Source organism: Penaeus monodon, chromosome 43 (assembly GCF_015228065.2).
Source record: "Penaeus monodon isolate SGIC_2016 chromosome 43, NSTDA_Pmon_1, whole genome shotgun sequence".
NCBI classification, from domain to species: Eukaryota; Metazoa; Arthropoda; class Malacostraca; order Decapoda; family Penaeidae; genus Penaeus; species Penaeus monodon.
Window position 1 is genome coordinate 25453811 of NC_051428.1, and position 15000 is coordinate 25468810.

At 38.0% G+C, this 15000-nt stretch overlaps 2 protein-coding genes across 3 annotated transcripts in view; both read right to left on the bottom strand.

The window, feature by feature from the left end:
- Positions 1–2789: 2789 nt before the first annotated feature.
- On the bottom strand, positions 2790–3993 carry LOC119568133 (trypsin inhibitor-like). Of its 2 annotated transcripts, none has more exons than XR_005228068.1 (4): positions 3881–3966; positions 3593–3652; positions 3198–3288; positions 2790–2937 (listed from the first exon to the last, which is right to left on the bottom strand). XR_005228068.1 is itself a non-coding variant. In XM_037916530.1 (4 exons), coding segments are annotated over exons 1-4 (228 nt in total). In that variant the 5' UTR covers positions 3953–3993; the 3' UTR covers positions 2790–2861. The 2 variants fall into 2 exon arrangements, 1 of the variants encoding a protein (XP_037772458.1); XM_037916530.1 differs by having other exon boundaries at positions 3952–3993.
- A 5764-nt stretch (positions 3994–9757) lies between these two features.
- Positions 9758–15000, bottom strand: part of LOC119599513 (multiple inositol polyphosphate phosphatase 1-like) — a 17447-nt gene continuing 12204 nt past the window's right edge. Inside the window, exons 8-12 of the mRNA XM_037949273.1 lie at positions 14092–14201; positions 12633–12702; positions 11873–12015; positions 10395–10570; positions 9758–10112 (exon numbers count right to left, since the gene is read on the bottom strand). Of these exons, the coding sequence (XP_037805201.1) occupies positions 10030–10112; positions 10395–10570; positions 11873–12015; positions 12633–12702; positions 14092–14201 (582 nt within the window). The 3' untranslated portion in view covers positions 9758–10029. The remainder of the gene's footprint in view (positions 10113–10394; positions 10571–11872; positions 12016–12632; positions 12703–14091; positions 14202–15000) is intronic.

Consider the following 15000-nt stretch of genomic DNA (forward strand, 5'->3'; position numbering starts at 1 on the left):
TTAGTTTCCTTTTATAGATTTGCTATCAGTTCTTGAGGAATCAAGTTTACTGATGTGTATACTTTCAAGGAAGGAACTTCACCTCGATTGCCTACCTAGCCACTGGGGGACCAAGTCAGCCCAAGTCAGTGCCGGGTAAATAGAGATGGTGACTCGGTAAAAACACCGGGCGGAAGGCAATGGCAAACCACCGCTCTAAATTGCCAAGAAAAATCATGGAAGCATATGATCGTCAAGGCTGCGGTGGTCGAATGGTTAGAGCGTCGGACTCAAGACTGTCACGACGGCAATCTGAGTTCGAGGGTTCGAGTCACCGACCGCCGCGTTGTTTCCCTTGGGCAAGGAACTTCACCTCGATTGCCTGCCTAGCCACTGGGTGGCCAAGCCAGCTCAAGTCAGTGCTGGTTCCAAGCCCGGATAAAATAAGAGAGAATGTTACCTAAAAAGGTAACACCGGCACTCTCCGTGGAAAGGAACTGGGGACCCTACCACGTACTCACTCCAAGAGCATCACAACGTGAAAAAAAAAACTGCAATTGAGTATCATGCTGTGACCACGGCGGCTCAGACATGAGCCTGCCGTTAAATGATGATACTTTCAAGGAGAATGAAATACGTGACTAGATTTATAAATCGTGTAATCAAATTTTGGATAAACATGAAATAGCTCTGGTGAAAAAATACGGCTGTGTTTCTTGACTTTTTTTACGTTTTGCCTCACCTGATGTCTGTGTGGATTTAATACAGAAGCATGTCATTATATTGCAGTATCACGGTATGCATACAAATAATAATATAAAAATCTATAATTTTCATTCTATAAATAGCAATATGAAGGTTTTTTTATTCTACAAAATAAAGAATCGACACAAAGAGAAATTTATTTCTGCTTACAAATAACAATATAGGAAGAAATATGTATTTTTTTTTTACAAATAACAGTATAGAAAGAAATCTATTTCATCTTACAAATAACAATAGAGAGAGATATATTTCATTACACAAATAACTATATAAAAAGAAGTTTGTTGTAGATTATTTTTATTTTACTGATTTAGAAACGTAAAATATTCGTCTACTGCCAGAAGTGCTATGTTATAAAGACTAGGGTGTAGTCTTGTTCGTATTTTATATATTTAATCAATAATTAATTTTTAAGAGATGTATTTATGGTTGATAAAATACATGGTTGAAACCTGCCTTATTATTTTCTCTATTACGAAACTTTGGGACATATTCCACCCTGTTTTCTTTTTCTTTTTTTATTAGGTTAAGATTCACTTAATAAATTGGTGATGACTGTTGACAAGTGTGCAGATTAGTGACTAAATTTACTTGATTACTTATAGCTTGGTGATGAATAATTAATTGAAGCATGATATTTGAACACGATTTCATTCAGGGAATCATGACCTATCTCTCAAGGGCCTATTTATTCTATCGAAAATAGTACAGTAGCTATACCCTATCATCATAATAGCCTACTTACTGAACACATCGGCCATATGTAATGCTTGAAACCCCATGTTCTAATATCAGTGACAGATGGGGGCAATACTAGAACTTTAGATTATTGGTACACTAGATTTATAAAGTCCATAACTCTTTAAAGGATGGATCTTTGATTTTATTAGCAGAAGGAGGTGAGTTTTGCGCCGACGCGAATCCACCGCCAAGGCAATGGTATTCTGGGGTATATTTTGCCGTTCTCTCGTATACTTAGATTGTTTTGTTAATATTAATGTTATTAATATCCACCCTCAGTTTTATACACCAGGTGGGTATTCTTCATAATTTATATTAGGAATTTTGCACACAATAATGTAATAAGTTCATTTGTATTTAGAAAAAATAAAACTACGTGAATGAATTATTAAAGTTTCGATATCACATCTTCGTCGAAATTATATGCAATTATAATTACATACCTTATATAAGCTGTGACCTGTTAAATGTCTCTGCCTCTTATCTGTTGCTTCATTAACCTCGCCATGAGCAGAGAAAGTTGAAGCTGCCATATGTGGTGTTCAGTTCTTCTAACTCGATGTTGAACTTTATATTGTTTTTCTTTTCACATTACTTAATCCTTATTACACACACTTCCAAAGTATGCACCATCCATTGTTTTTCTTTTCTATCTTATTTACTTCCCTTTCCTATTCTTATTCGCCTGCTTCCTATTATGTATATGCCCCTTTTGTCTGCAAGGAAGTCCTGCAGTGTAGTGGGTCTGCTCGATATTCGGTGACCTACGATTTTCACATAATATTTTCGGTGTGCTTTCTTTTTCACTAATTCTATAAATATGAATGAAAGCGTGAACATGGAAATTTCTTATTTTAACCATACAGAAGCCTAAAGATATATCAATGATAACAATAATGATGTTGGTTATTTAAATATTATAGACTCTCAACATACAAAATGCAAAGAAAAATGATCGAGTAACAAGACAGCAACAGAGTGAAAGGGAGAAAAGCGTGGCCTTTAAATCAAATCCTCAAAATTAACGCGTAAATTATTTTTAAAATACCTTTCTTATTTTCCAAAAAAATATATATATTTTATGTGCCATGACCCGCCCTCGTTAAATAGGAACATATTCGAACTGAAGTGTCGCAAATAGAGACTCACATCTCTAAATGTCATGTGATATATCCATCAATTTCTCCAAGAATTAAGTACAAAGATCTATGTAATCATTTTGCCTCACCTGATGTCTATGTGGATTTAATACAGTGGCATGTCATTGTATTGCAGTATCACGGTATGACTCAAAGAAGCGTCAGTGTGAAGTGGCAGTTAAGGAACTTTATTTCCAAGAATTTCAGTAATTATAATCTGTTTCCTGAAGGGCGAGATCACATGCATGTTTCTTGACATTCCTCGATTGTTTCAAAGTTATTGGCGTTTCCTTTGCAACCACTGTAAGTGAACCTATGGGGGGAAATGGAAATGTCAGTTGTACACGAAACAGGAATACGCAAACTTAAACATTAACACTATCACAAACACTAACGCAAATACAAACACATACACATAAATACTAACACTAACACACACACATAAACACTAACACTATCACAAACATAAGCATAAACACACACACACACACACACACACACACACACACACACACACACACACACACACACACACACACACACACACACCTATAGATAATAAACGAAACTTACATTAAACACCGATCCGTGTCGAAGTCATAATGAAATCTTGGATATACAGACAGACAAGAACCCAGTTTAGCAGGCAGGAGGCAGATGAGTTCTGTAGATGAGAAAGAGTATGCTAGTATGAGTCTGAAACATGTCAGCATGAAAGTCGAAAGATATAGATTGAATTAGAAAATTATATGCAGCGTTAAACGTCCATAGTAGAATCATGGACACAACTGATTACTAATTGACTTAACTTCGTAGTTGAGCGACTATAGTGTTACGATTCTGAAATATGTCAGTATAAGAGACGAAAGATGCAGATTAAATGAGAGAATGTACAGTATGAATATGTAGTGTTAGATGCACATAATAGATGCACATAATCGTGGAAGAAAAAATAATACATTACTTACCTTTGGCCATCACTTCCACAAACGCCATTGAGAGCAGGGTCACTACCACGTACCAACGCACTAAAAATAATAATAATAATAATAATAATAATAATAATAATAATAATAATAATAATGATAATAATAATAATAATTATAATAATAGTAATAATAATAATAATAATAATAATAATAATGATAACAACAACAACAATAATAATGATAACAATAATAATAATAATAATAATAATAATAATAATAATAATAATAATAATAATAATAATAAAACACCGGTACTAGGTCCCATACAAAAGAAGCCATATTTCGGATTGTAGTCGATATAAGATTACGTGACGCTTATTCTTATGGAAACACCTTACTGTTGAATGTGCCAGCCGTCCTTCAGCTCTTCGGTTTAGTGTGATTTTTTGACATCGAAAGCAGATTCTTATAGTGTTTGAAAACGCGAAACGTGATTTTGTTGATTAAGTCTCAATTTGCACGCTGTTCCTTTTTCTGTTTATACTGGCACACACGTTCACATACGTTCATATGCAGTGTGTACATTTAATGAATACATACATATGTGTGTGTGTGTGTGTGTGTGTGTGTGTGTGTGTGTGTGTGTGTGTGTGTGTGTGTGTGTGTGTGTGTGTGTGTGTGTGTGTGTGTGCGTGTGGGTATATACATATACATACATACATACATGCATACATATATATATGTATATATATATATATATATATATATATATATATATATATATATATATATATATATATCATCATCATTTAACGGTAGGTTCATGTCTGAGCCGCCGTGGTCACAGCATGATACTCAATTGCAGTTTTCACGTTGTGATGCTCTTGGAGTGAGTACGTGGTAGGGTCCCCAGTTCCTTTCCACGGAGAGTGCCGGTGTTACCTTTTTAGGTAATCATTCTCTCTTATTTTATCCGGGCTTGGGATCAACACTTGACTTGAGCTGGCTTGGCCACCCAGTGGCTAGGCAGGCAATCGAGGTGAAGTTCCTTGCCCAAGGGAAACAATGCGGCGGTTGGTGACTCGAACCCTCGAACTCAGACTGCCGTCGTGACAGTCTCGAGTCCGACGCTGTAATCATTCTACCACCGCGGCCTTGACGATCATGGGTTTCCATGATTTTTCTTGGCAATTTAGGGCGGTGGTTTGCCATTGCCTTCCGCCCGGTTTTTTTTTTTTTTTTTTTTTTTTTCCCGAGTCACCATCTCTATTTACCCGGCACTGACTTGGGCTGACTTGGTCCCCCAGTGGCTAGGCAGGCAATCGAGGTGAAGTTCCTTGCCTAAGGGAAACAACGCGGCGGTCGGTGACTCGAACCCTCGAACTCAGATTGCCGTCGTGACAGTCTTGAGTCCGACGCTCTAACCATTCGGCCACCGCGGCCCCATATATATATATATATATATATATATATATATATATATATATATATATATATATATATATATATATGCAGAAATATACAGTGAACATAATAACATCTTGATATAATCATGCTGTGTGCTAGTGGCGTCACTCTATCTTTTTATTTTTTATTTTATTTTATTTTATTTTATTTTTTATTATTATTATTTTTTTTTTTTTTTTTTTTTTGGGGGGGGGGGTACGAGAGAAGCGAACTTTTTAATGAGATATTCTTGGGCATTTTTAAGCTGCAGCCAGACCTGCATTAGTATAATTTAATAAAAGAAGTTAAAACCTGCAGTCCTTGGGGAGGGTGAGTCAAACGGGGTCTTGGAGGCCAATTGGCCCCCCCCCCCCCCAATTGATGCCTCTCCTGTGTGCCTGTTTTAGCAACACGTATTACGAAATGTCCCACTTGTTTCGAATACAGCCGTGGTGGTTCATAACACACATGGCGAGAGTATTTGTTAATTTCCTTCATGCCGTGCAAACAAGGCGAGACCATGGCAGGTACAGTTCCAATTTGCAATATCCGAAACCCTCCGAAACTAACTGTAAATGCATCATCACTCTTTCCAAACGCTTACAACGAAGAATGCAAAGTAGACTCGAGACATTGAAATAAAGCTCATTATTAATTTCACAAATCAAGGCCTCCGTTAGTCACTATCATGATCCCTTCACATCGTGCTACATTTATTATATAGGGATATTTATCAAACTCACATTGACACTGCATTTCTAAAGTGATATTCTTGCTATATTATGATCTAAACGTGTTGTGATAAACAAAATATAAAACATGCATGCCACAATTATCAATACAAAACTCACCTTGACTTCACACATAATTATCTATGCTACTGGCTGGCAGTCTATCCCCTATATATGTATGTGTGTGAGAGAGTGTGTAAAGGCTATGATTGCCTCTGAACAATGGGTAACACGGGTAGTAATAGTTGTTATGACGGCTTGACTCTTAATTACGGAAGAGTACAACACAGTAAGGGAACACACGAGAGGATGTCTTAGGGTAAACGCTGGGCAAGGGTCGCGTGTCCGGCCCGGCAGCCCGGAGGTTGGTAGTGTGTGGTGATCTGCGCTCGGTGAAATCCATTTTTTTGTTGTTGTTTTTTTGTGGCATATGGCTAAAAGAGCCTTGGAAAAACAGACTCGTTCCTGTTTCTGGAAAAGTGTGAGTAGCCTGGTAACCCATGAAGCAGACAAATTTCGTATATGTAGATAGCAGAAAGTCTGTTCTCTCGGTTTTCTAACCTATAACTCACATTATATCCTTAGAAGAGAAAAAGTAGATATTCTTGGTGAAGAAGTGAACACGTAGTTTAGTCTAATTGTCCTCGAAACGTAGACAGGCGGAGCTCGTTTCATTCCCTTCAAATAGACCCTACAAACTAAAAGGCAAATACGTGAATATTTCCCTCCCCTTTTAATACCCCCATTTACAAAAGTGGACCATTCCAAAGTCTTTGTATAAAGCAATTTTGAATGCCAAATGTAAGAAACATATAAATTACTACAATACAATGCACCGTTGTAAAGAAACTATTTCAAGTTCACATGAATGCGACCATACACTTCCGGGTTGTCAAAAATGACCGAAAGAGAATGTTTTTCACAAAAATGAGCAGCCTCATCCACTTATCATGAACAGCGTCTTATGGAGAAATATTAGATAGACGTGTGTGCTAAATCTCAGCTGAATTACATGAACTATAATGCCACAGGACATAGGAATTGAATTTTTTTATGGAAAAAAAATAATAACGAATAAAAACAGCAATAAAATAAATTTGAGCTGGGGTATCAAAGTACAATAATAATAATAATAATAATAATAATAATAATAATAATAATAATAATAATAATTAATAATAATGATAATAATCTGGGTGTACAGGTCTACCGTCCTTTCAAAATTCCTATAATTTTGGCCCAAAAATTAAAGTGAAAAATGACAACACAGAGAAACATCAATAAAGACAATATGTGTCCCTCGTGTAGGGGAGGGAAATATAGTGATGGGGGCTAAAACAGGAAGCCCTGATCTCATTGGTCATCTTTGAAATCGTTAGGGTGACTTTAGGGCTTCCTCGTGCATTATTGCTCCGAGGTTATTAGTGCCATTTTTGGTCGGACTATCAGTTGGCTCCATGACTATCAATGCCATCATTGGCCGGACTATCAGTTGGTTCAAGGACTACCAATGCCATTCTTGGCCGGACTATCAGTTGGTTCAAGGACTATCAATGCCATTCTTGGCTAGACTATCAGCTGGCTCCAGGACTATCAGTGCCATTCTTGGCTGGACTATCAGTTGCCTCCGATCTGGCTTCAGGACCACTTATTCTATTCATAATCCACAACAAACCGCCACCAAAATCCAACCAAACAGTTCCTGATCAATGACTGTTTTAGATGTACGTTTTCATCATTGTCTGTCCATAACTTTTCACATTATTCTCTTGACAGAGTAATTAATCACTCAATGAGTGAATAAGTATTGCCTTAAACATGATTGTGCATGGTGCGTGGGTGGGTCTTGGTGCGTTCGTACATTCACAGAGGAAAAAAAACTCTTGGCAATCAGGAGACTCAATAAATATGTACTGAAAAAAATCTGATTCTCCTTTGAAATGTTGGGCGACAACCCATACACCAGCAGTAGAAGTCTGTCCGGTCAGTGAACAAACTAAAACTGAATAAAAAAAAAAAAAAAAGACAAATCGCTTTGGAACAAAAAGAACAGAATTGGCGTGTTTTCTGAATGAGAAAAAATGCGACAAGCTGTTACATCTGAGATTAGAATAAATTTCCACGAATATTTTTTTATTTATTAATCTAGATTCACTTGACTGAAGTTAGCAATTACGTGACAATATGATATACATGTGTGCTAGACAAAATATATTCCCCGGGTTTCCCTCCAAGACATTCCGATCGCACACACTCTTATGACCTTGTTTCTAAGGGCTTGGAGAACCGATTGGATTTCAGTTAAGAATTTCACAACTTATCTCGGGAACCGTTTGTGTTCGTGTGGAGGAGTGTGGGGGGAGCGAGGAAGGGACAGAATCCTGAGCTTAAGAGAGGTGTTTGTTCTCCGGTTCTCTGGCCACTGAAAGCCTCTCTAAAAGTACGGGGAACAAGGAGTCTCATGAAACAAAGGCCCCCCGTGTTGGCTGTTTTCTACTGATGGAGGCCTGTTAGGACGTTTATCTCCGTGGTGGCATGCATCATGAAGAAGTGGCACTATCTGCGGCCGATGGTGGCTATGATAGCAGCAATAAGGCTTGCAACAGTGTTCACTAGGTAGTAATGAGAGGATGTTGCTTAGCCAGGCGAAAACAGTTTCTTTGGTGTTTCCATCGCATAAAAAGGCTGAACAAATCAAATTCATTATAGAAGTGATATCAGGGAGTAATATTAACTGTAATATTTAATAGACACAAGACAGGATTGTGTTATACACTCAAGCCTCCATTTGACTCGTCTCGAAGATATTCATCAGTTACCCCCGTCACATCCTGACATAGAAAAAACCTAACCTGGTATACCATTTTTAGGTTAAATGAATCAGTATAGGCTTGTATGCCGTCACACACCCTCTTAATGTTTAGATTTAAGAGGCCATTATATATCCGTCCAGGGAGACGGGAACCTTTTTAACACACACACACATACACACACAGACGCAGACAACACTAAAATCTTAAATGTATGCCTTATACTCTATAAATATACCACTGCATAAACTATTTCCAGGTGAAAGTAATCGATTACTTATTTGAACAAAGAGGAGATTAGATGTGAAGACGAGCGTAGACGGTGAACAAAATGCCACATCTTGCACTGCCCTTCAAGGGAGATTCCACTCAAACGACCTTTTGTTAGAGGGTTCAAGTCAATGTTTTATTAGTGACATACATGTGTGTGCGAATAAACAAACACAAACACACACACACACAAACACACGCATGCATATATATATATATATATATATATATATATATATATATATATATATATATATATATATATATATATATATATATATATATATATATATATATCTGCATATATATATATCTGTATACATATAGATATATATGTGTTTCTTTCTTATTCTCATCAATTGACACTACATTTTCTTTTTTACATGTTTGATATTTTTAGAATATATATATACTATGTTTTATCACTACGCATCACTTTTTTTTCTCTCAAGAGCGAATTAGGGCATTCTAGAAACCGGGCTGAATTGCCACTTGTTCCATTTCTGAGACTTGATAGGGTTTAATGATGTTTATTAATAAAATATCACGTCAATTCTTATTGCTTTTCATCAGTGTTGTAGATGCATTTCCATAGACAAATAATAAATGTTCGTTACAGATAGCGATTGAGAAAAGACTGTTTTGTATACTTTCAGATGATCTATCTCCTCCTCTTCAGAAAGACTATGCAAAGGAATGGCCACGGCATTTTTTTTTTTTTTTCAAATCTCCGATATTCATCATATGGTGAAATGTAAAGTTTTCTTTTTTATTGGGTTTTCCATTTCTGTGAAAATAACTTCGATGAGCCATGGTATCAGTGCAAGAAATCGAAGAAGTGACTTCGCTACTTCAGTTTGCAAGTCTTTTTTTGAAGGGAATGAGACAACCTTCGCCTGCTCGGTTTTGTTGTCATACCACGTGGATTAGGAAATGAAAGCAAGCCATGTTGTAGAGGTTTTATACTAACGCCACCAAAAAGACGTCATACCATACATCAAATGTTAACCATAGAAATCTCTCTATATAAAAGTACTAAATACCTGACCCTTGAATGTCATTGATCATCACAACACAAACAAAGCAACGCAAGTAACAACAGAAACCACGAACATCATTTCTACGACTCTACAAAAAAAGAACAAACTATCTACAGTATCCTTCACCCTTCTGCCTCTCGCCACATCCTCGTGGGCGAAGGACGAAGGAAAAAGCGCGATTAGGATTCCCGGTTGAGCAGCCGGAGGAGCGGCTGGAGGACTGCCACCAGGAGAAGGGTGTTCGGCGTGCCTGCGCTGCCACCTGGCGGGAGAACACGCAGTTAACACGTGCTAACACTTAGACACACAAATATGCATATATATTAGTAGAGAGAGAGAGACAGACGCAGAGATTTACATGATGTGAAGGAATACTATAAACATATTAAAAATCTGCACATCGTCTCTTTCAGACAGAGAGACAGACAGAGATAGATGGGCAGATAGACAGACAGACAGAGACAGGGATACAGAGACAAATTCAGAGAGACAGACAGAGACAAAAACAGAGCGACAGAGACAGAGGAGCAGGCGTCGCCCTTACTATGGCTGACTTCGTCCTCAGGGACAACTGGCGGGTCGTTTTCGCAAATGGCATCGAAGTCACAGTTCTCGTACTGGCCAAGGAGCGCCAGGAACTCTTCCCAAGTGCAGCCCATATCCCCGCGGCACCCAGGTAGCTTGGCCCTTCGCTCGTTCACGGCCATGCCCACGTACCACCTGGGGAGGGACCATGCATATAATGGCCACTTCTCGATACCAACGCTAAACTAAGGGGAAGCTTAAAGTGGTAAAATGGCCCTCCGTTATTTTTAAACACCCTTTTTTTTCTTTTTTCTTTTTTTTTTTACTGCCCTAAGATCTAAGTCTAAGCATGTTAGGACTAATGTTCAGGGATTAGTAGCTGCTACAAATAAAGATGTTTTTTGTATTGTGATTAATATATTTGTGCATTCAAATGGACGTATTAGCCCATTTTGATTGATACATTAGTGGGTTATTTTAATAAGTACATTTGTGCATTTTGATTAATATATTTGTGGGCTCTAATAAAAACATTTGCATATCTATGTATTCCTAACTATACTTGTGAATGTCTAAATTCTGACCTCTGAGTTCGACGAAAAATTGCTTGTCTCTTTTTCGATTTGCAAAATAATAACACATTTTTTTAAAGGAAAAACATGCAGAGTCGAATTTTAAAAAGGAAACTGTGGTTCCCATGAGAAGTTTGGTCTTAAAACGCTTCGATATTTATAATTGTATCAATATACCATACGTAACATTGCTGCGCTTCTTGAACTATATAAACTTTTGTTTCTCTTCCAAAACGTTTTTTTTTCGCATAAGATCATGTAATGTGCCATGGGAGGGGGATATACATGTTTCCTTTGATATATATAGTATGCAGTGAGAGACAGACAGACCGACATAGAGAGAGGGGAATAAAAAATCACAGGCATCGAGGTGAATTTTACATAGAATCCCAATAAGAAGGAAAGTGACAACAAATTACACTAAAATATAATCTAATATGATCAGACATTAACCTCCCCCTCCCCCTTTAAATGTCTACACTTGCGTTCGGTATTCTTCCATTTTGAATAGCATTAATTGTCAGTAATTTTCATCCTTTTTTTCTGCTGTAAATATTCAAAACTTGTGGTTCGCTTTTCACAAACTTGCTCAGCATATAAAGCAAGTATCGCTAAGCTAGCTGAATGGATAAGCAGTTAAAAACATTTAGGTAAAGTAGTGTTTATATGCAAGACACTAGCAAGAATAATATTGCAGTTGTTTAGGCTAAATGCTGTACTGGAGGCTGTAACCTATAGAAATAATCAATCAGTGTACTCTGTGTGACTCAATCCGAGCAAAGGAGATATCAGGAAGAGGTGGATATCAAGGAGAGAAAGAAGACGACTACATATACTCCCTCGCTCCACCTGAGATGTAAATACCCGTATCATCATATAGACCTTCTGAAATCAAACGCAATGCGAAAGACGATTCAAAATTCACCTGTCGTCGGGGCAGCGGGAGAGGAGGAAGGCGACGTTGGCGGAGAAAGGACCCACGATGGACGTCCTCCAGAGTCGCCTGGCCTTGATGTCCTCGTGAGTGAGCGTCGTGTTGTCCCAGAACATCCCTAGGCGCGCCATCAGCTGCGGGAAGAACGCCTGATGAGGAGGGTAGGGAGGGAGGAAGGAAGAAAAAGAGAGAGGGAGAATGTGAGAGAGGGAGAAAAAAGAGAGAGAGAGAATAAGAGGGAAGGAGGGAGAATAAAAGGGAGGGACAAAAAGATAGAGGAAGGGAGATAACGAGGGAGGAAGGATAAGAGCGCCGTGTTATACCAGAACATCCCCAGGGGCGCCATCAGCTGTGGGAAGAACGTCTGATGAGGGAAGAAAGGAAGGAGGGAGGGAGGAAGAGAGCATGTTGGCACTTTTGGTAACACTTTTATTTACGTTATGGAGCCATTGAATATCTGATTCACACGTCTCTTTCTGTGATTTTCATCAATTGAAGTTGACTCTAATATTTCATTTCTCCTTTTTTACTTCTGCTTTTAGGCTAAGAAAAGAAAAGAAAGAAAAAAAGAAAGAAAAAAACGTTGGCAAGACTCAGGAATTCCTGAATCTACTCCATTTTCCTCAAGTTGCAAAACAGCTGAAAGATCATAAACATTTAAACTCATTGCTAGAACTTCACAACGCATGGACAACATAACAAAGGCTCTGTCGTGAGTCTGGACGCAGGCGGTGAGGCGTCAGAAACCCACCTTGAGGTAGGCGCCGAGGTGGGTGAAGTAGAACACGCCACGGGGTCCTTTGCCCTCCTCCACCCGTTTCCTGCGAAGGAGGAGGACGCGTCTTGAGAGAATGCACGGGAGACACTCAGGGGAAGATGAGGAAGGGGTGTAAGGGGGTGACGATGGGGCTGTGATGGGGTGTGGAGGGTGATGGGGGTGATGGAGTTGGAGGGTGATGGGGGTGTAAGGGTGGATGATGGGGTTGTAGGGTGATGGGGAAGTATAAGGGGAGGGTGACTGAGAATGGAAAATGACGCAACAGGTAGAAGCAGGAGCGAAAGAGGACCGACGCACACCTGGTTGTTTGGTGTGGCCGGACCTTCGGCAAGCTCAAAGGCATCGATATAAGACACTGACATATAATATATGCAGAATCCATATATATATTTATAAATAGATACACACACACACACACCATATATATATATATATATAATATATATATATATATATATATATATATATATATATATATATATATATGTATGTATATACATATATATATATATATATATATAAAATATATATATATATAATATATATATATATATATATATATATATATAAGCTTTAGGGGGCATCAAAGAACATACTAAGCTCAAGTAAAAATGACTATATGGAAGGAGAACTCGTTAAAATCTTCACAGAGAACCGCAACACTATTTTTTTTTTTAAACAATGAAATTACAGCGAAAACAAAGAAATAACGAAGCAAGAGAAGACATACAGTTTTGATTTAATTTTGTTTTTCTTTCGGAGAATAAACCTGTTGGAGCAATTAGTCTTAGACTAGTGAATTTATTTTTTTTATTTCTTTTCTTTTTTACTGGCGTCTGTCATAGGTATAGATTGCATAAAACCCACCTTACTTGATCACCTGTTTTGTTTTGTTTTTCTGCATTTATAAATCCACATTCTAGAATTACGTATACAAATAGAAGCTTCCTTACTCTGGTTTCAAATGTATATATTCTTCCAATTCAAAATACAGTCTCATTATTCACGAAAAAATTCAAGCTGTTCATGACATGCAGTAGAGGGAGCTGAGAGGGGCGGGGGGGGGGGAGATTTTTCACTGAATGAGGCTAAGAAAATGGATATGTACTAAAATATATGAATAAATAAAATATACATAATGTTGGGTAATGCAATTTACTGCTAAGAAAGTCCGATGGATTAATATTTTTATAATTCTTAGATAAGTAAATAAGTGTTTTAAATGTCAAATCTAATACCGTTTCATCGTATATAATTTGCACGGTTAAAAATATTTGTCTCAATTCCAGATAAGTGTTTTCCTCTCGCCAAACCTAATTCCCTTACATCTTGAATATTTTGCATGGATTAATAAACATATTTATATAACTCTCACATAACCCAATATTTCGTCCAAACCTCCAGACTGATCGTAGAACTCGGCAGTCCTTACCTGAAGGTCCTCACCAGGTCCTGGACTAGACGGCATGCCTGCTCGTAGTTTATGCGGTGTCCGTAGCCACTCTTGTAGTAGTACTTGAGGTCTTGCCAGTATTCAAGCACCTTCCAAGCACGGAGGAAGGACCGACGCAACACCACAGCGAGGAGAGGGAAATGGAAACACGAGTATGTGAGGAAAACGATTACCCGATGTTGTCGTTTCGATTAACAAAAATGATAATAATGATAATAATTAAAATGATATATATATATACATAGATGAAAAAAAAAAACGTAAAAATGTTTATTTTTTCGATTAATTTTTTTTTGGGGGGAAGGTGATAACAGAGCATCATCTGGGAATATAAATCATCCTAATTGTAAAGGGAGTTTTGGCTATGTATTTGAGGTTGTTATTTTGTCTTATATTCGCGGAGAGCGAGAGGAATAGAGAGAGAGGAGGAAGAGAGAGAGAGAGAGAGAGAGAGAGAGAGAGAGAGAGAGAGAGAGATAGAGATAGATAGATAGATAGATAGATAGATAGATAGATAGAGAGAGAGAGAGAGAGGGGGGGGGAAGAGGAGTCAGATAGAGATAGAGATAGAGATATATATAGAGAGAGAGAGAGATGGAGAGAGATGGAGAAAGAGAGAGAGAGAGAGAGAGAGAGAGAGAGAGAGAGGAGAGGGAGAAAGAGAGAGAAAAAGAGAGGAAAGAGTCACCTGCAGTACACAACCAAACCTCTAAACATGCCTTGCTTACTCTGACCTACCTACAAGCCAGAGACCTACCCTGACCTATCGACCTACCTACCATGACATATCCTGACCTACCAACCTGACCTACCATGACCAACCATGACCTATCTACCATCCCCAACCTTCCTACCAGCCCTGACCTACCCTGACCTATTTACCTACCT

What these genes read in the sequence shown, in the direction of transcription:
- LOC119568133 (XM_037916530.1), bottom strand. An exon ending in TGTGGAAGTGATGGCCAAAG is followed by an intron (nt 3,289 to 3,592) that starts GTAAGTAATGTA and finishes TCTCATCTACAG; the next exon opens with AACTCATCTGCCTCCTGCCT. An exon ending in GACACGGATCGGTGTTTAAT is followed by an intron (nt 2,938 to 3,197) that starts GTAAGTTTCGTT and finishes TTCCCCCCATAG; the next exon opens with GTTCACTTACAGTGGTTGCA.